At 40.3% G+C, this 21,532-nt stretch overlaps 1 protein-coding gene across 1 annotated transcript in view; it reads right to left on the reverse strand.

Annotated features, from left to right (window-relative positions):
* Nucleotides 1-21,532, reverse strand: part of GADL1 (glutamate decarboxylase like 1) — a 124,576-nt gene that overhangs the window by 27,565 nt on the left and 75,479 nt on the right. The window contains exons 13-14 of the mRNA XM_015561245.1: nt 19,611-19,662; nt 14,046-14,135 (exon numbers count right to left, since the gene is read on the reverse strand). Coding sequence (XP_015416731.1) covers nt 14,046-14,135; nt 19,611-19,662 — 142 coding nt within the window. The remainder of the gene's footprint in view (nt 1-14,045; nt 14,136-19,610; nt 19,663-21,532) is intronic.

Consider the following 21,532-nt stretch of genomic DNA (forward strand, 5'->3'; position numbering starts at 1 on the left):
GTGTAATAGCACTAAGTCTAAAACAATGTTAAATACCTAATTTTAAAAAATTATTGCTAAAAATTGCTATCCATGATCTGAAAAATGGTGCCAATGCATTTGCTCTACTCAGGGTTGTCACAAAACTTCAATGTGTAAAACACAGTATCTGTAAAGCATAATAAAATGAAGTATGCCTGTAGCCTCCTACCAGAGTCCTTGGGAACATGTCCAGAAAGAGGACTAACATGGTCAGAACATGTGTGGCTCTTGCGCATCAATGACAACCATATGTTTCAGTTGTTCCCTTCAGCTTCCTTCAGCAAGTGCAGGGTGGTTTTAACCACAGTTCCTGGCTGACCTCAGGACTAAGGCTGAGCGCTTCTGATGTCAGCAGCATGCCTGCCCTTCGTTCACAGGACACCATGTGAACAACTTCTGCTTCTAAGACATGATCTAAAAAGAAAAGAAGAAATGGCCTCCCAGATCCTATCAAATCCCTTATTGAGTACGCTGCCTCAATAAAGAGCCAAATATGCAGGCAGGTCTCTTTTTAAATATAGCTTCTGAAATCAACCTCCCCAGGCTGACATTTAAAAACCAGCTGATACAGGAAGGCAGGAATGGATTAGTTAGCAAAAGGGGAAAAGGGAAGTGATCAGAGGCTGGGGCACAAGAAGCCTGTGAGCACCATAAATGCTCAGGAGAGTCTGCATGGAAAGTGGAAAGGTAATTCACAAAGAAACGCTAGGGTAACTCATCACATTCCTCATGATCAAGGATGTCCTTGCTGACAGAGCTCTTGGCCCCATAGAGCCAAAGCTAATGGAATGCACTAGCGAATATTCTGAGGAGAATTACTGGTCCATGGATAACTGTTTCCCTTATTTCTTCCTTGTTTGCATTTTGATTACTTCCCAGGGCTTAACCTCTCCTGCAGAGTATGCATAAGCATGGGATAGGGGCCTTGAACCCCAGTTATTCAAATCTCTCTCATAATTAATAGATCAGATTCACAATGTTATGAAAACTTGAAGGAATTCTACAAGTCCTACAAATATAGTCCCACCCTTGCTTAAAGAGTTTACTGCTTTACAATTTATAAAGTACTTTTTTTTTTGGTTAATCCTCACCCAATGATATTTTTCCATTGATTTTTAGAGAGAGTAGAGGAAAGCGGGAGAGACACAGAGAGAGAAACATCGATGTGAGAGAAACACATCAATTGGTTGCCTCCCCCACCTGCCAATTAGGGCCAGGATCAAGCCTGCAACTGAGGTATGTGCTGTTGACCGGAATTGAAGCTGAGACCCTTCAGACTGCAGGCTGACACTCTATCCACTGAGCCAAATTGGCTAAGGCTGTAAAGTACATTTAAAAAATTTTATTTATGTATTTCAGAGACAGAAGTGGAGGGAGAGATACAAACATCAATGATATGAGAGATATTCATCAATTGGCTTCCTCCTACACACCCCTCACAGGGATAGAACCTACAACCCGGGCATGGGCCCTGACCATAGTAGATGCTCAGTATATAGTTTTTGAGTGAATGGGACAATTCAAATGAGAATTCTAACTCCCTGACTGTTTTTATACTTGAGAATTATTCATTTATGACAGACAGTAGAGGCCCGATGCACAAAATTCATGCAAGAGTAGGCCTTCCTTCCCCCTGCTGCCGGCACCGGCTTCCTCTGGCACCCCGGACCCGGGCTTCCTTCTGGCACCTGGGACCCGGGCTTCCCTCGCAGCCCCAGCTTCGTCCAGAAGGTTATATGGAAGGACGTCTGGTCTAATTACCATATTATGCTTTGATTATTATAGATGGTTAGGTCTCAATGCACTAACTACAATATATTTTTTAAATATATTTTTATTGATTTAAGAGAGAAAGCGAGAGGGAAAAAGAGCTAGAAACATCAATGATGAGAGAGAATCATTGGGCTGCCTCCTGCACGCCCCCTACTGGGACAACCCCGGTATGTGCCCTTTACTGGAATTAAACCCAGGACCCTTCAGTACACAGGCTGACACTCTACCCACTGAGTCAAACCAGCAAGGGTCCAGCTACAATATTCTGGTCCCCCTTAGTACCACCTGGACAACTGGCTCCACCAGGTTGTAGACTAAAAGACAGTCTCCATTGTGAATTAGGCAGGAGATACTACAGTTAATGTAAGTAAACTCTGCTTAAGTAAACTTTCAGCAGTTGAATTATCCCCCCAAAAAACATTGGGGTGCTATCATTTCTAGAATATCCTAGATAGGGGGACGCTTTCATAAGAAGTAGAGCATGATCAAAGATAGATGGGAGGAAAAGTCTGAACAAAAACCAAGAGAGGTTTAGCCATCTGAAGTCAGACATAAATTTTGACGTTTTAAGTTTTTTCCTGGTCTCTGACCTGATGGATGATTTGGCCAACAGAACACAACTAGACAGCAACTTACAATAGCAACTCTTCTAGCACTTCACAAAAACAGAGGAGGTAGCCTCCTTCACAACAAAATTAGACCAATTAGAATGTTTATATCTCCCCGCAAACATCTTCCTTACCTAGTTGCTCCTGTCCTGAGAACCTGACACAGAGCCCATTCATAAGATGTGATGGCCCTCCCTGCATATCAAAACAGGCTGCACATCAGAAAGGAGATAAAAAAGATAACCCCAGGAATTCACTCCAGACCAACCCAAGAACACACTCAGGATGAGCAGTCATTTAAGACTTCTGTGGATGAGTTAATGAGCAAAGAAGGTAAGAACAACTATGTCTCCAGGAAATTCCTACATGCATGTAAGTTACTCAGAAGGGTAGCACATTAACTCATTCCTTTACTCATTGATTCATTCATTCAGGAACCATTACTTTTGCATCTACCGTTTGACAGTGGCAATGTGAGAAAATGCAAAGTAGTAAGAATATTAACAACCACCCTCATTATGAAACACTCAGTCCAGTGCCAGGTCTGGTTTCATGGGTGTGCAACCTGTGCAGGTGCACAGGGCCCTGTGCTTGGCAGAGTCCCAGGCTTAGTTTAATGCTCTGCTGTCACTACTGAAATTCTTGATGATTTTGAAATAGGGGCTCTGCATTTTTATTTTGCACTGGGCTCTGCACTAGCCAGACTTGGAATATCGAAGCTCATACATGGCTAACTCCAGTGGGACACACTGCCCCACTTTCTTTATCTCCCCTTCCACCATCAATATCATTAATACAAATGAGTGAATCTTTATTGATAATAGGGGGATTTCGATGTATCATCCATGTGCTAGAATTCATCAGTTATTTCCTTCTCATCACCTGATCTTCTCTTCTTGTTGCCATTTTTTCTCCCCCACACCTCAAATGTTGCTATCTTATGATAATTGCTAAGACAGGTTAGCAAAGCTGACATAGGGGTATATGAAAAAGGTACTCATATTCAAGTGTCTGGAAATGCTTCCTGTACAAGCTGAGGGATTAATAGCCTAATTTTAAGGTGGTCAGACACAAGAATTCCCTGTGTACTAGGCTGAAAGTTGTAAGTGGTGTAGAGAAGACTGGATCATAGCTATGTTCCTCCATGGGGGTACATATCTCTGGGGCCTCCAGGAGGAGAGAGCACATGAGACAAGCAATAAAGAACGCAGGAATAGCGGGACATAGGCATGAGAAACCAGAGACAAAGGGAGCAGTGTGAGAAAATGCAAGGAGGCAAGAATATGAGCATTCATCTCCGTTATTAAACACTGAGCAGCAAGGTTGGCTTCAAGGGTGTGCAACCTACGTAGTCACACAGGTGCCCACACTTAGAAGGGGCCCAGGCTTGATTTAATGCTCTGTTGTCACACTGTCTTGAAATTCTTTATAATTTTTTAAAAAGGGACCCCCCACATGTAAGCAAAATGGCTGACATGCACTATCTTATTTATTCTGTGCAAATCCATAACATAGTACAGTGATTTAATGAATGAGCAAACTGAGGCATGGGGTGGTAATGTACTTTGCCAAGCGATATACCCTGAAGAATTGATGAAGCTAGGATCTGAGCCCTAGTTTTTCTTACTGCCAAAGGGATATGTTTAAACACAGTGGCAGGCTGGCTTTCCAAGTAAAGACAGGAACAAATAGCTCAGCTGGCTAGAGTGCAGGGGACATGAACATGAGGAAGATTAGCAGGAGATAGAGCAAGAAGGTTGAGGGAAACTGGATCACTGCAATCCCCAAATGGTTATGGTCTCTTTCCTTTAGGACAAAGGGAAACATGGAGGGGCATGATCAATGCTGTATTTTAGAAAGTTTTTATTGTAATGATATATAAAGTAATTTGCAGGGCAAACAAAAAGGCAGGAAAGAGACATTTGAGGCTCACATAGTCCTCTGAACATGAGGTAACAGGATTAATAATAGTGAAAGCTTATGTTTAATGAGCACTTACTCTGTGTCAGACACTGTATTGGAATTATGCTGCTTCAATCCCTGTTAAAACTCTTTAGGATAGGTCCTTTTTATTATCCCCATGTTATTGATAAAAAAGAGGAGGCAAAAGAAGTTTAAATAACACGTTCATGGTTACACAGCCAGAGAGCAGCAAGGGTGTGATTGATTTAACTCCAGATCCAGTGATTTAAACTCCAATAAGTCTCTTAGCAAGATGTTTTTTAACTAAAAAAGTTCTAAAATATATATGAACAAAATTTTAATATAATATTGAAGAATGATGTTTAAAAAAAAAAAAACACCCAGAAGGGTAGAGTTTTAGCAGCTTTGAGAATCAATTATAAAGCAATTCCATTTAAAACCCTTTTTTTCCTGGCACAAAAACAGAAGTACAGATCAATAGAAGAGACTGAAAATTCCAGAAATAGAATATAGTGTTTTTTAAAAAGTAACATGATAGCAAAAGCTTCCCATAATAAAAAGTGTTAGGAAGAATTATTTGATCAATCAAATTTAAATAACTGGATAATAATTTGGGGACCCGATCATGTTAGATGTGTATTTTTACACTGTACACAAAAATAGCTTCCACATGAATTAAGGAGTTAAATACAAAAACTGAATTACAGAAAACCAGCAGGAGATGGAATGGAATATTTATCAGATTTGTGAGAGAACAGTCACTTCACTTTGAAGCAGTGGAATAAATCATGAAGGAAAAGCCTGACAGATTTGAATACATAAAACATTTAAACTCTGTCCAATAAAAAACACACAGCAAGGCTAAAAAAGGACATTATACTTAGGGCAATATTTGCATTCCATCTGACAAAGAGGGCTTTAAAACTCCAACTTTATATGCCCTCATCCAAATGTATAAGGAAAACATCAGACTTCAAAATATAAATATGGAAGACAGGCGAAAAAAATGAACACACAGGGGAGCACAATCATTAAAGAAAAGAATAGAAAATTGTTCAGCTTGCCACCAATTAATAAAAGTAAAGCAAACTTAAGATTTTTCACCTTTCTTTCTTTTTTTAAGAAGATTTTTTAAATTGATTTTTAGAGAGAGAAAGGGAGAGGGTGAGCGAGAAACATGCATCGATTGGCTGCCTGCAACCCAGGCATGTGCCCTGACCTGGAATTGATCCAGCAACCCTTTGATGCATGAGACAAGGCCCAACCAACTGAGGCACACTGACAATGGAAAGATTTTCCACCTTTCTAAATAACATTTTCCCCAAAACTAGCACCACACAAATGTTGCCACAGCTGGATTAAAACCTGTGTACCCATTCCTCAAGGGTGGCACTGAAAATAGACACAACCTTCTTAAAAATCTGTAGCGTCACAATACCTAGACAGACTCGGGCTCAAAACCACCCTGGTTTTCATAACTATTAGCTACATATTGAGCACTTTATCTTCTGGGAGTAATAAAAGCAAAAGTGGATGTGAGCATGAAGGTGTTTATCCATCACTGTTTACGATGGAGAAAAACTGGAAACAAAAGAAGCACCCCTAATTAAGGGGACGGCTTTATAAACAATAGCACAGACTATTGAACAGGGTAAGACAAGTTTAAGTTTTTCTTTTTAGAAGTCTAGTCCAAAGAGATGAAGACAGAAACAGAGGTAGCTTGAGGCGAAGCAATATTAAGAGAAAATCATGCAATATTTCCTTTAAGGTTGTCAGAGCCTGGGTGTGTATGTCAATTGAGGGGAACAATATATTAGAGGTAAAACATGAAAATGTGAGGAGAAAAAGAGAGAGATAGAGAGAGAGAGAGAGAGAGGGAGAGAAGGGAGGGAGGGAGGGAGAGAGGGAGGGAGGGAGGGGAAAAGCGAAGAGGGTGGGAGGGAAGGATAGAAGAGAAGGGAGTGGCAAGTTTGAAGGGAGGGTGAGGTCCCAGGCAGGACACTCAAAGGTAAACACATTAGAGATTATTGAGACAAGGATCAATTTGATCCTTTGAGAATTTCTTACTCAGGCAAGTGTTTCTTGGTTTGGCACCGAATCCATCGCTAGCCCTGACGGAGCGATGCTGTAATTCTGTAATATTTTATAGCACATTTATTCAGTTGGCATTTAGTGTGTCACTTCTCAGCTAGGGAAGGAACAATGAGCAGAAGTGCCACCAGGGGGCAGGTTTGGTACTGGCAAAGGGACTAAGAAGATAAGCAAAACAAAAAAAGTCTTTTCCTGCAGCACAGGGTGCATTCTTTGTTTTGCAACAATTGTCCAGAACAATGTCCGTAACAGCTGTGTTATAGGTGTATGGATTTTGTTCCATAAACTCGGGTGTGCAAGAACCTATCAGTACCTTATATACTTTAAATAAAATTAAAATCATCCTGAAGCCACTGGTCCTACGAGGCCAGGTTAAAAGTCAATCTCAGCCATTGTCATGGCTCCCAGGGCCCCAAAGGGCCCCACAGAGGTTCTGGGAGCCTTACCCAGGGCTGACATTTAGGCCCAACATACGAAACGCTTATGCTCTGAGCCAACATGATCCCTTGATACGGCGTCACTGTGCTATGCCCTTACCTGTTAAGAATGGGCAGATTCCAATATCTGGAATACACATGTGTGTATACACTCATGCACATGTATGTATATACACATACCTCCTTAGGGCACTCAAAGAAGGGGAGCGTGGAGTCATCCCTAAATGTGGAACTCTTGCCTCCTGCTCTCCTTGTCCTCTCCTCTTTCCCCTGTGCCTCCTTTCTGCCCCCAAACTCATTGCCTTTCTTTCATCATTGGCCACGTGAAGCTTTCAGGAAGACAGATGTCGTCAAGAGACACGCTCAAGAGAGGCATGGAGCCCAGAGGCCCTGTCTAATTCCAGGGATGAGAAAAGGAGAAAACACAAGCACAGAATATACCCATATGTCCCAATTGTGTGGCTGCATTTGCCACAATATTGCAATTCTTAAAATCCCCTGTTTACAAGTCTGCAATCCAAACATGAGTGATTGGATACGCCGGTGGCACAGATGGTGATGAGAAGAACATCAGAATCAGAATCCTCCAAAATATACAGAGGCTCTCAAAATGTGTATGAGTTCTTATGCACATTTGTGAACACACACACACGCACGTGCACACACACACGCACACACACAAGCACACGCACACACAACAGAAATCCATGGAGCATAGCAGGGGGCACTGAAGCCTCACCTACAGTCCCACGAAGTGGCCTGTTTGGATGTCTTGCCTGTGAGGCTCCTATGGAAAAACATCAACCTACTCAGTTTATGCAGCCTCATCTTTCAAGAGCTGTTAATCAGAAACCTGCCAAGGAGAAAGCTAAATTCTCTCTAAAGATATCTGGAATACCATATCAAGTTTCATGCCAAATAAGCAATAAAACAACAAGCCCATCAAGCAGGTTCTAAAGATTTATTCCTCTTCTCCGTTGAGGAGAAAGGGGCCTGTTATAAATGACTAACATTAGCCACAAATCTGCAGGTCAGCAAATAAAAAATAAAGTTAGAATGACCAGGCGTGAGTGCAAAAAGAAAACATGTTCATTACATTTAAGAATGTAAATTTTGTTGGCATAATGTAAGATTATTTATGAAATGTCGACAAAAGAGGAAATCTGCTGGTTTATAACACTGAGTAATGATGAGACAAAACCGACTGATGGCATTTCAATTACATTCTCTGGGTCTTTCACGGTCCAGTTTATCTTTACAGTCTATCTTCAACTTTCTCTCCCTCTATATGTGATCACTAGGCGGGAGGCTTCCGAAGGAACAAACTCATAAGCTTATTTTAGGCAGTCACTTTAGAGAGAGGGGTCACTCTACCTCAGAGAGCCCTGGGAGCCTGTTGAACATCTCACTCTACACCATCACGGGCAATGCCTCTGAACTTAAAATCAGTGCAGATAGTGGGGGAATTTTAGTAAGGGCAGAGGAAGAGTGATATGGGAAGAAATGAGAGATTATACACTACGTCTGGGAAAAAGTCATGAGAGAAAATAGTTTGCAAACTAATTGTATAATCATGATCTCCAAACTAAGCTGTCCCCGGTGGTATAAGACGAAAAGATGAGAACATACCTTAATAGTTATTTACAAATTTTAAACTCATCATTAAAAAAACTTACTTTGTGTATTTTAAAATATATATACTGTATTTATAAAGTAATGCAGGTAGATAAATTGAAAACAATAAACATATATTGAGGTGAATGCTCAATGACTTTTTTACTTTATTGATTTGAGAGATAGACATATAGACATTGATTTGTTGTTTCACTTATTTATGCATCCATTGGTTGATTATTTTTTAATTGGTTGATTCTTTTTAAAAAATATATTTTTATTGATTTCAGAAAGGAATGGAGAAGGAGAGATAGAAACATCAATGATGAGAGGAAATCATTGATTAGTTGCTTCCTGCTCACCCCCCCACTAGGGATCAAGCCTACAACCCAGACATGTGCCCTTAACTGGAATCGAACTCAGGACCTGTCAGTCCACAGGCCAACGCTCTACCCGCTGAGCCAAACTAGCTAGGGCTATTGGTTGATTCTTGTATGTGCCCTGACTAGAGACCAAACTCGGAACCTTGGTGTATTGAGACAACGCTCTAACCAACTGATCAACCTGGCCAGGGCCTCAATTCTTTTAACTGCTAAGAATATGTGGTCAAATCCTGAATAGCCTTTGTCTAGATAAGCACTCAAGGAAACCCCTGGCTTCTACATGTCAATTATGCTACACTGTGGTTTATCATTGTTGTTATTATTTTCACAAAAGCAATATACACTAATTGTAGAAAATAAAGAGAACTACAAATGAAAGAAAAAAAATCACCTGTAACTCTATATCTAACATATTCTGGTGCCTTCTGACTGCCTCTTTTCTAACCATATATACAATATTTTATATGTATGTAAGTATCTATACATAAATATGCTTTTTCAAAATTGTTATTAAATGATAGTGGCTGTTTTATAACTTATTTTTAATCAATAGTAAATCATGAATATGCTATTTTGGGACAGAATTTTAATTGTCTACACACTAGAAATTTGAATAAAGTTACGCAGTAAAATTTAACCATTTCCCATGGTTAAATATTTAGTGTTTTGCCATTTTAAATAATGGCTAGGCTCTTCTGAGTAGCTTTTCTGCCCCCATAATTCTGTAACTATTTCAAAGGATACATTTCTATAAATGGAATACTTGGAAGAAAATATATGCCAAATTAAGGCATGTGATATGTTTTATAAAGTTACTCTTCAGAAAATGTCTACATATTTATGCTCTTTAGCAGTTATAATGCATCCCATGACATTTGCACCAACACTAGGTGTTAACACTAAAACCACAGTAATTTTCTAATTTGATTAGTAAAAGCTATCCATTACCTAATTCCGAACTAGTTTCCTAACTAGTAGGAAAACTGACGAAACTCCTCTGCTCAGTGTATTGGTTCAGGGTTCTCAATCATGGAAGCCACAATAGGTTGAGATGAAAATATCCGAGGATCAGACATGGAGGCCTTTGGATGCCAGGCAGATGGGAATAGATTTTATCTTGGGTATCAGTCATTCCATGGGACTGGTACTATACCCCTAGGGAGTATTTAGGAAAATTGGGCAGATGTTTTAGTTTTCACAGTGTTTGGGAGTTGCTACTGGCGTTTAGTGGATGGGGACCAGACATGTTAGCTGCCCTGCAATGCACAGAACAGTCGAGCAATGAAAAACTATCTCATGCCTTGCCTAACTTTCACATATCTTACCGGAAATGCATGAGGGCCAAGTCTGATGACAATTATCCAAGCCTGGAACCTAACTCTATTTTACATACGAATGCAAGATAATCTATGCCCATTGTTCATAAATACTAAGTTTTCTGCTACCATGTAAACTAAGGGGAAAATGTTTTCTTCAGAGCTTTACCTAGGGTGGTGCACCATCTTGAAAAATTATTATTACCAATACCACACCGTTTCAGTTACTTACATTTACTGTGATTCTAAGAGCATGTGTGAGAATCTTATAACTTCCTCATGCCTTCTCATATTGTCATGCCCAAGTATTTCTGTAAGGGAATACATGTCTTTATTTTAAACTAACTTATTTCTCCTTATTACATGCAAGGCATTCTATTGCCTTTTACAAAATTACATGTAGGCAGGTCATAGTTTCTACTGGTTTCACTTTAGGAGATTAAAGGAAGCAGTGACAATACTTATTCTAACAGTGGCCAGTGGGTCTCCGTGGTGGAAAACTGCTACTGCAGAGCCCAGAAAGCTATTCCGGGCTTCTCGCAGGACAGCGATATGATGAAGCTAAGCTGGAGGTGGAACAGTGCAGAGAGTAGGAAAATAAATGGGAAAAGGAGAAGGCAGGAAGCAGAGACCAGACAAGAGGCAAATATAGCCTGGGCAGGGACTAATGAAGACCTAGAAAACTGCAATGCCTGAGAGAATCAGAAAGAACATTTTTATGGAGGACATCTTAAAAAGAGAAGTAGCTGGAACCCAGTGACTGAATATAGTGTCACAGAGTGACTGTCAGTGTTATTAGATTGCAGAATGACTGTGTTCTCAAAAACAGTCTCACGTATGTGCACACACACAGTTGAAAGCACATGCAGACACATACAACACATACACACACACACATACACACACATACACACTATGAAATGCCAGATTCATTACCAAATAATCCCCCTCCTCTCCTGCTGTCAAAGGGAAGACTTATTACACCACTGATTCTGAAATCTGACAGCTAAACCTGACACTGGGCTGAATCGAAGGGGCAAAGCCTTATTCAGATTATTTATTTGTTTGTGATTCTCCATCCAAGATAAACCCCGAGATAAATTTCAAGTGTGCTTTAAGTGAACTCCAGGTTATAAATCATGTATTGCATTCTCATAGTACAGTAAGCATAAAACCACATAGATCAACAATAGATATATATGCCTCCCTTCCTTGACAGATTCATGCGCACACACCCACACAAAGAGAGAATAAAAGGGAACTAAGGATCTGAGAACCAAGGATAGTTTGTCAGCAGGGTACATGTTTACTAATCAGAAGCAGCCATAGCAATTAACATAGTACGACATTAGACTGGACAAGAAAACCATGGTTCTAAATGACAGAAAAAGCATTTCAAAATGATGGGACAGAAAATCCTAGATATTAACCATAAGAGAATCAACACTGAAAAATATTGGGGTATAGAAGAAAGTGGCCTGATTTATATTCAATTTTCAGTTAAGAATAACAGTGTATTATATGTTGAATTATCTGAAGTTAGCTTCTATATTCATCCTCGATTCCACATTTTCTGATAATAGATGCTATAAATATTTCTTTAAATAATAAAAAAAGTGAGTCAAAAATATCTCCAGACATAATGGGATGCTTTAGTTATCCTGATCCATGCCTGCACAAAAGCGCTGTCAGTAAAGCACAAATACCACATTCTTGGTTGCTTTTCTTAATAACTGAGACGTGAGAAAAATAGCAACCATTTCCTTCTCACCTCTAAGCAACCATTCCCCCACTCCACCTAAAAAAATGTCAGTTGCATTCCATCAAAGTGGGAAATGTCCCTAGAAACCTCACCATTAAATTCTCACATTGTTCTTTTTATGGGTTACTTACCATCTGAAATGTATTCTTTAGCACTCTCCTATTTGCCATGTATGGCAACAACGCAAGACAAATCCCAATGACTATGCTAACGGCCTGAAACGGGTAATGAGGGCTGGTCTAGACTGAGGCACAGATAACACCATCCATCTCTCCCCATCTCTGCTGCCTGACCTCAGGTTTGACAAGAGGCAGAATTTTTCTATATTGGGGCTGTATTATGCTATAGTGCAGGAGACTTAATGAGACATAAATACATAGAAAATGACCTGAGGCTGAAAGGAGATGCCGTTAGGTGAGGTTATAGGTGGCTACAGCTTAAAGACCATGGTCTTCCCTCTTCCTCCTAATTAGGCACAAATTCCAAGCACCTTGACATGGAAGATGGGGACCCCATGACCCAACCTCTGCCTGCTGCTCTCATCTCACCTCCTGCCACTGTCCTTTTGCACCCCTCCCCTCGTCTTTGAATCACTCTACTTTCTTAAAACTCTGGGGCATCATGCTGTCATTCTTCCTGAAATAGACTTCTTTACAATTGTCCCCTGGCTGGCATCTACTTATTGTTCAAGACTCTGCTCTAGAGTTGCACCCCGGGATAGATAGCCTTCCTCTCTGCTTTCAGGGTTTATCTCCACTAGCAACTACTAGTTACCTTGTGATTGTCTGTGTACTCATTTTTCTCCCCCAACATGAACTTCCTATGGGCAGGGACTGGGTCCTTTTTGATATCTGTATCTCTGGTACACAGCATAGTGAGCGCTCAGTAAATGTTTGATGCTTGCCTGACTGGGAAGCTCTTCCTTTTCTTCTAGAGGGCAAGTAGAGAGCCATTGACTATACAAGCTGTTAAAACTACCACTGATTTCCCCATTGAGGGTTAGGGAGGGGTTTGCAAGTCAGAGCTTGTACTAACCAGAGTCATGGAGCCAGCTGTGTTTGAGAGGGAAGACACAAAGGATAGAAGATTACCTAACTTCATGTGACCAAGTGTCCTGAACTCTCTCTCTACATGTCATGGCCGCAGAATCCTCAGGGGAACTCCCAGTGGGTCACTTCAATGTGCACTCTGTCCACCCAACATGGGAGTGGGGTCAAGTAGAACTGACTAAAGAAACGTCACAGCCCTAGAAATTTGGGTTTGCAGTGGTTCTCAACCTGTGGGTCACGATCCCTTTGGTGGTCGAATGACCCTTTCACAGGGGTCGCCTAAGACCATCCTGCATATCAGATATTTACATTATGATTCATAACAGTAGCAACATTACAGTTATGAAGTAGCAACGAAAATAATTTTATGGTTGGGTCACAACATGAGGAACTGTATTTAAAGGGCCAGAAGGTTGAGAACCACTGGTTTAGAGGCAGGATAATTGGCAGGGCCATGCTAGGGGAGGTGCTGATGAGACACAAGAAGTCCATAGAGCCTGGCGCTTCATCTCATTCTGGATTGTCAGCCTTCACCAGCTGTGTTCAATAATCAGTTAAAACCCCTTGTTGGCAACCCTTTTCTTTTTTATCCCATAAGCCCCACAGGCATATGATGCAGGGCCTTTGTTGAAAGAACAGAAAGTCTCAATCTCACAAAGGACCCCCGATGTAGACTTCTAACATTACCTCCAAGTGAGAAGATGCAAGCAGTCATGTACTAGCAAAACTGAAAGAGGAAGCTGTTCTTCATGTAACTTTAACCTTGGGTCCTCTTACCAGATCCCAATTTCTGAAGTGAACTGTAAATCAGAACTTCTAATACATTGTATAACCATCTTGCACACAGCACAATTATTTTGAATGTGTGTGTCTGTCAAGTATGTTAATTTGGTAAATGTACACAATATTTACAACTGTGTGGAGTGCCATTGGTTTTTAATATCCTAGGAGCCACCTCTCTAGTTCTTCAAGAAGTTCTAGCATGTATAGAAGCCTTTATAGGATCAATAGAGAACGGTGCTGACTCTATTGCATCAAGAGGAAAAATACAGTTTATTTATTACTTACCAAATTAAGTTTTTCCCAGAACTCAGGTCCTTCTTTCATCTCTCTGAGGCTCGGTGGAATGTACCAAAAGCAAATATTGGCATATTCAGGCTGAGGATTAAGGAAATTTGAAAGTTGTTAACCTAAGATTAATCTTAGATGCAATTAAAGTCTTAACCAGTTTCTTTAAGAGTTATTATGTGTGTATTATGTTAACAGCAAATCAGACTCTGCGAGAGCAGACATCCGTTTTGCCTTACTTCTGATAACATCCTACTGGGAAATTTCCTTCTCAGTTGGGTGCACCTAGAGGGTCCTTCCCTCTAGGAAAGGATGCATACACCATCAAGAATAAACAAAGTTTGAAGTTCTTCTTATAACTCAACCTAGTTACAACCATCATCACCCGATGTACATATGCCTAGCCTTGCCTGGGACAGGAATCATTCCTTTGTCCAATGAATCAACACTATATGCACACCACTGGCCCATTAGTCACTCAGTAGCCATCTCAGTTATCAGATCTACTGTCCTGGTATCACCGTGATAGTGTTCAAGTAACCCTTATTTTACTTAAAAATACGAGTAGTGATGATGGCAATTCAGATATGCCAAAGAGAAGCAGTAACGTGCTTCCCTGAAATGAAAAGGTGAAAGTTCCCCAACCTAATAAAGAAAGAAAAACATTCTATGTTAAGGTTGCTGAAATCTATGCTAAGAACTTATCTTCTCTCCATGAAATTGTGAAAGAAAAAGAAAACTGTGCTAGTTTGAAGAGAGAGAGCACATTCACATAACTTTTATTATAGCATATTGTTACAGTTATCCTATTTTATTATTAGTTATTGCTGTCAATCTCTTACTAATTGATAAATTAAACTTTGTCATAGATATGTATAGGAAAAACATAGTATATTCAAGGGTTTGGTACTATCCCTGGTTTCAGGCTTCCAATGGGGTTTTGGGCCGTATGCCCCATGGATAAGCAGGGACTACTGTATATATAATTATAGACTCTGACTTTTCCTAAATGGAAAGAATTATAGTTCACAGACCTAAGCTCCAAATGGATCTTTGCATTTCTTCCCTTAAGTATGTATTAGGGCTATATTTAATCCATCCAATGAATGCATTTGTTAACAGGCTAAGCAGCTTGACACTTAGGCAAAACTCAAGGTCTAAATTTACGTCATTACTCTAAATGGGAATACACAGAGAAGAGGCAAATGCAGATCACATACAACAATCCTTCTAAGTAGGAACTCTGGAGAACCATTGAGAAAGCCAGCTCCACTGCTTGGGGGCCATCTGGCTCCCACAGATAAAATATCCAGGGCAGAAGGCTTCCTAATAATGAAAACCCACCTCAACTTTCATTACAAGAATGTGACTGTTTGCAGATCCCTAAAGATGGTGATAAAAGGTTCCTCCTGCGATTTTTAAGCCTTTAGGAAGAATATATAAACAACTTTTAAGTCGCTTCATCTTTTTTTTTCTCATGACTTTTTTATTAGCTCTATCAAAAGACGGTGCAGTTCTGAGGTATAAAGCACTTTCCATAAGCTCTGCAGCTACCAAAGCCAGACAAATGAAGAAGGCAATTCAAACCTGAGAAAATAAAGATGTAACTAGACCTCAAGAAAATAAAGATGGCAGCTCAAACTCTAGGAAATAAAAGCGACTCAAACTCACAGCCAATTGTATAGTTGTTGTTTCACCCCTCCAAGTGTAAGTACACATCTCTAAAAGTTACAGACATTTTCTTACAGCATCATAATGCCATCATCATGCTTAATAAAATTACTGATAATTCCCTGGTATTATCCAATAATCAGTTCATGTTAGAAATTCCCCCAACTGTTTCAAAATGTACTTTTACAATTGGCTTGTTCAAACTGGGATTCTAAAAGCTTCATAATTTGCATTTAGTTGCTATGCCTCTTCTATCTCTTTGAACCTAAAGTGATTAACACCACTTTCTCCTTATTTTTCTTCATGCCACTGACCTGTTAAAGAAATCAGGTCAGCTGTCCTATAGAATGCCTTACATTTGAAACTTGTCTTCTTGCTTCTTTGAAGTGTTACCAGAAAGTCATTTAAATATGGGTTCTTTTGCTATCTTTGCAAGTCACTACTTTTCAGGAAATTTGAACTCCTTTGTGGATAGTGGTGGAAGCCACAGTCAGAATTCTCTGAAGCAGGTTTTCCAAAACGTGTCTGAAGACCTGGACTACTGTAACAGTCTCCGATTTGTCTCATTCTTTTCTCATCCTGTCTTCACCCAACCCTCTCCCCATTCCTCTCTTCCCAAGACATCCTGCATGATCTTGTAAAATGGATGTTAGGCTCCTGTCTCCTTAAAACTTCTCCAATGATTACATTTGGAATAAAAGCCAAAGATCTTACCATGACCTACCTGATTCCAACTGATCTCCCCATCCACCTCTCCAACTTCATCAAACACTGCAACTTGCACCCCTTGCTTAATATTCCTTCTTTTGGCTCCTCAAACACACAGAACTCTTTTCAGCTTTAAGCCTTTGCCACTCTTTATTGATTCTGCCTAGAATGCCTTCCCTTCAGACAACAGCAAGGCATGCCGTTTACCATTATTCAGGTCTCAGCTCAAAGATAACCTCAGAAGACCATACCTGGACAACCCACACCTAAGAAGCCACCCCCCACTAATTTCTTGTTTTAGCATTTCATCCTACTTATTTCCATTATAATACTTATTGTTAGACAGACCTGAGCAGAGTAAGAACAATTGGCCTGGTACAGAAACTCACCAAGACAGAAAGCCCTGGATGCCTAGCAAGGGGCAAACTGGGAACACAAGAACCTTCCACCCAGGATAACCTATCCTCCCCTTGCATATCACTGGTCATGCAGTTTGGACCCCAGATCTTTCATATCGCTGGTCAGGTGGTTTAGTTCCCCTGACCTTTTCCTCCCTAAAGATACCATCTAGGCCCAGAAAATCAGCAAAACCAGACAACTGACACAATAGCTGCCTCAGGACCAGCTGCATTGACTAATGATCCCTTTGCACTGGCACTGACCAATCAGTGGAGACCACGACCCTAAAAGAGCACACTTGGAAAGCTGATGACTATTCTATTAAGACCCTCCCCTGACATCTCCCCTAAGATTTCCACTTGCAAGAGAGAGATATGCTCAGGACAAGGGGCCCAGCGTGAACTCTCCCTCCAAGGATCATGCTCGTGCCATTCCCTTCCCCCTTACATTCCCACTCAGGCAAGTATCCCTCAACTTCTAAGGGACTCCATGAGACTTGCAACCAGGGGAACAATGGGCAGCAGCAGCTCATCCCAGGCTAACCAACCCCTCCACCCCCCGAACCCATCTCCAAGGCCCCCTTTTCTCTGACTTCGGGAACACAAGAACCTTGCCCCCAGGATAACCTATCCTCCCCTTGCATATCACTGGTCATGCAGTTTGGACCCCAGATCTTTCATATCGCTGGTCAGGTGGTTTAGTTCCCCTGACCTTTTCCTCCCTAAAGATACCATCTAGGCCCAGAAAATCAGCAAAACCAGACAACTGACACAATAGCTGCCTCAGGACCAGCTGCATTGACTAATGATCCCTTTGCACTGGCACTGACCAATCAGTGGAGACCACGACCCTAAAAGAGCACACTTGGAAAGCTGATGAACAGTCTATTGAGCCCCGCCTCTGAGACCTCCCCTAAGCTTTCCACCTGCAAGAGAGATGAATATGCTCAGGATGAAGGACCCGGAATGTGCTCTCCTGCAGGGAGCACAGCCATGCCTTTCCCTTCCTTCTTCTTCCCTCTAAGGCACCTCATGAAATTTGCAACTAGGGGAGGGATGGGCAGTGGCATCTCATACCAGGCCAACCCCCTGAACCTGTCTTCAAGGCCTTCCTGTTGCTTCTTTTATGACCTTCCTTGTTTCACTGTCCTAAGTACATTTTTGCTGCCATCATGGACCCCAATACCCTTTGGCTCAGTGCTGTGTAGCTCTTCCCTGTGGATATTCCTGTTTCCCATTCCCTTTTCTTTAAATAAATTCAATTTTTCTTTAATTACTGTCTGAGATGCCTATTTAGCCTGCTGCACATCATCAACTTTAACTTTTCACTTATCACATCTGTAACTGTCTAATTATTTAGTTGTATACTAGATTATCTCTTACTAGAGGCCCAGTGCATGGGTTCATGCACTGGTGGGGTCCCTCGGCCTGGCCAGCACCCTCTTGCAACCCGGGACCCCTCAGGGGATGTCGGAGAGCTGGTTTTGGCCCGATCCCCGCAGGCCCGCTCTAGAAGAAGGGAGCCCGATCCTGTGCATTTAGCATCTGTCCTCTGGTGGTCAGTGTACATCATAATGACTGGTGGACTAGTCATTCAGTGGCTTAGGCTTTTATATATATAGATGAATTCATTTGTTTTCCTAAGATTTCTCACTATCTGATATTTCCTATGTATTAATTGGCTTATTTATTGCCTATCACTTTTTATTTGAATGTAAGAACCATGAAAGCAGGCAACCTCCCTGTCTTATATCTCCAGTGCCTAGAACTGGGCCTGGCACACAGAAATTGTTCAATAAATCTTCTAAATAAATGAATATAAAAAAAATAGCTAGACTGCTAATATACAAAATAGGTTGCAATATCTAGATGATTTGTTTTCCCATTGCTCCAAAGCTAAGATGCTTTCATTATTTTATGAAAAGAGAAATTTTTATATTATGTTAAAACTGATATTGAGCCTGGCTGGTGTTGCTCAGTAGTTGAGTGTTGACCTATGAACTAGGAGATCACAGTTCTATTCCTGGTCAGGGCACATGCTTGGGTTGTGGCCTCGATCCCCAGAGGGGACATGCAGGAGGCAACTGATCAATGATTTTCTCTCATTATCGATGTTTCTAACTCTCTCTCCTCCCTTCCTCTCTGAAATAAATAAAAAATATATTTTAAAAAATTGCTATTGAGCATATGCTACTTATAAGAAGATCTAAGACAACCTCACATTTTATATTTCTTAAAAAATCAGAATTAAATAATATTCCTCATATTTTCTAATCATAAATTTGTGGGGGAAAATTTCTCTATCTTTGTAACCACCTACTTCTTATTGTCTAGCAAAGAATCCAACAACAAAATGACTTATTTTTCCATTGCTCCAAAGCTAATATGCTCTCATTACTTTATGAAAAGAGAAATCTATAAGCATTATTGTACATTCACTTAATTGATTTTTCACATGCAGGCACCACTACAGTACAGCTGAATATTTGCCGTACAATCATTATGCAATTTATATATCAGGATAGAGGACATAATTTATTCAGTATTATCCTTGGTAATTATTATTGAGCACTTTAATTTTCAATATGTAAAGGCAAGTGTGTTCTCTGAATCCAACAAAGGAAAAACACTTACTAATAGAGTAAATTAACATAATGGACTCTCTGAATTAAGCTAATGACTTGTTTCTAAGTCTGCAACACAAAAACCAATGAAATATAATAGATTGGAAAATTACCACCTTCATCACTGCTGAGGGACAAAATCATAGGCACAGTTCCGTACTTACTTCCATCAGCAACTTGAATCCTTCTCTTTTCTTGAGTTCTTCTACCAGGTACCTAAAAAAAAACCCACAGTAATATTTATAATCTGAAATCTAAAAAGTCCATGAACATGACTGACATATGACAAAACCGTTATTTCTGGACCAGGGACAAGGCTTAGAAATATGAGGCTTAGGAATAAGCAAGGGTAGAGGTATAAGCAAAGGTATGGATTTGGCAGATACTCCTGAACCTATTGCAATCTCCTGCGGCCTGAGTAAAAAGACACATTTTTGGATGAGATGATGTCTATCTCACACATTAGCATCAGACTTTCACCCCATTATGAAATCCACACTAAGTAGACTGGCTATATATCTCTGAACATGTGGAATTCTCATTCACATCCTAGGTGGATATTTAGCATAGGTACTTAAATTACCTAGTTGACTTGGGGAGAAAGAGTTTTTGGTGTGTAGTCCTGCTTGCAATTTCATTCAAGATCAAGGAAGCTGAGCGTCATCTTGTCCAAGGCCAGGACAGAGGGAAGAATAACTGATTATTTGTATTATGTTCAAGTAAGCAGGTTGTAGCCATTGGTGAACTATCTCTGAAGTCATTTTGAATGTCAGGGAAAAGAGAATTATTACACCACAAGCGAAGAACACAGATACATGAGATATGGAACCTGATGGAGAAAAGACTGAAAAGACATTGAGAATATAAAATAAATTAACACTGACACTCCTTCCTGGGATTGATTTTTTATATTATAAAAGCCCTGTGGCCGTAACGCCATAACGCCCAAAATGACTGGTCACCAGGAGGTGCATGGAGCATCTCTCAGGCCCTCCCCCCACCCCCAGGGCACCGGCAGCATTGGTGGAACATCGTGGGGCGCTGGCAGCGTCCACGGAGTGTGCAAGGTGTCACAGGGTGGCGGACATGGCCCTGATGGCAGGCTAGACCTAGGGGACCCTACACACTCACGATTTAATCATGCACTGGGCCTCTAGTTGTCTATATAAAAATAGAACGCTTCTGAAATGGTTGACCTTGAAAACTAGTGATTTGGTCAGGAGCCTTGAAAAGTTTGTAATACTTGACTCAATATTTCAAATTTGGGTGTCAAATGTAAGGAGGTGATTAGGGGTGCTGACAAAAATGTACTTGCTAGGGTATTTATTGTGATTTTATATGTAATAGCACAGAGAGAAAAAGAAAAGGGAAAGAAAGGAAGGAAAGAAGGAAGGAGGAACATCACACTCAGGAACAAGCAGCTTTGAAAACTATGGTCCAGTCAGTTATAAGGAGTTATGGTACAACCATATGAAATGTGATCCTGTCACCAAATGACACATATTCAATTAATATTTAAAGACAACAAAAAATGCTCTTCTCAGGCCTCAATTCCCTTACCTATAGAACTGAAATAACACAATCTACTTTTCTCGTCTCAAAATGCTGTTGTAAAAAATTTTTAATAAGAAATTAACAAATTATGAAGTATAGAAACTGTGAAAATGAGGGTGGTTAGTATCATTATGTTCATTTGCTAAAAAGGCTATTCTAGAATGTGAATACGGACTCAGTTCTTTTTCTCCAAACTTGTTTATATAGTTCATCATATAAGTTTAAATACTGGTGTTTAGCAAATAAGTTATATAATCTTTAAATGATACAAAATCTGATGAAATTCTACCATTATTAACTAGATAATATAGACCCTTTATTTTGAGCAATAATATTGTGAATGCACACATACACACACACGCACACGCTACCAAAGTATTTGATGTTTTACATACTCCTTTCCCTGGGTATTTTTTTCAGGAGATGTTATGTAGCTATAATGTTTGAACCTTTAGCACACTCCTAACTTCTGCAAAAAACAACTCCAATGGTTAGTAAACATTAGAAAATATGCTCAAGATCACTGATAATC

Source organism: Myotis davidii, unplaced genomic scaffold, assembly GCF_000327345.1.
Source record: "Myotis davidii unplaced genomic scaffold, ASM32734v1 scaffold395, whole genome shotgun sequence".
Lineage (NCBI taxonomy): Eukaryota > Metazoa > Chordata > Mammalia > Chiroptera > Vespertilionidae > Myotis > Myotis davidii.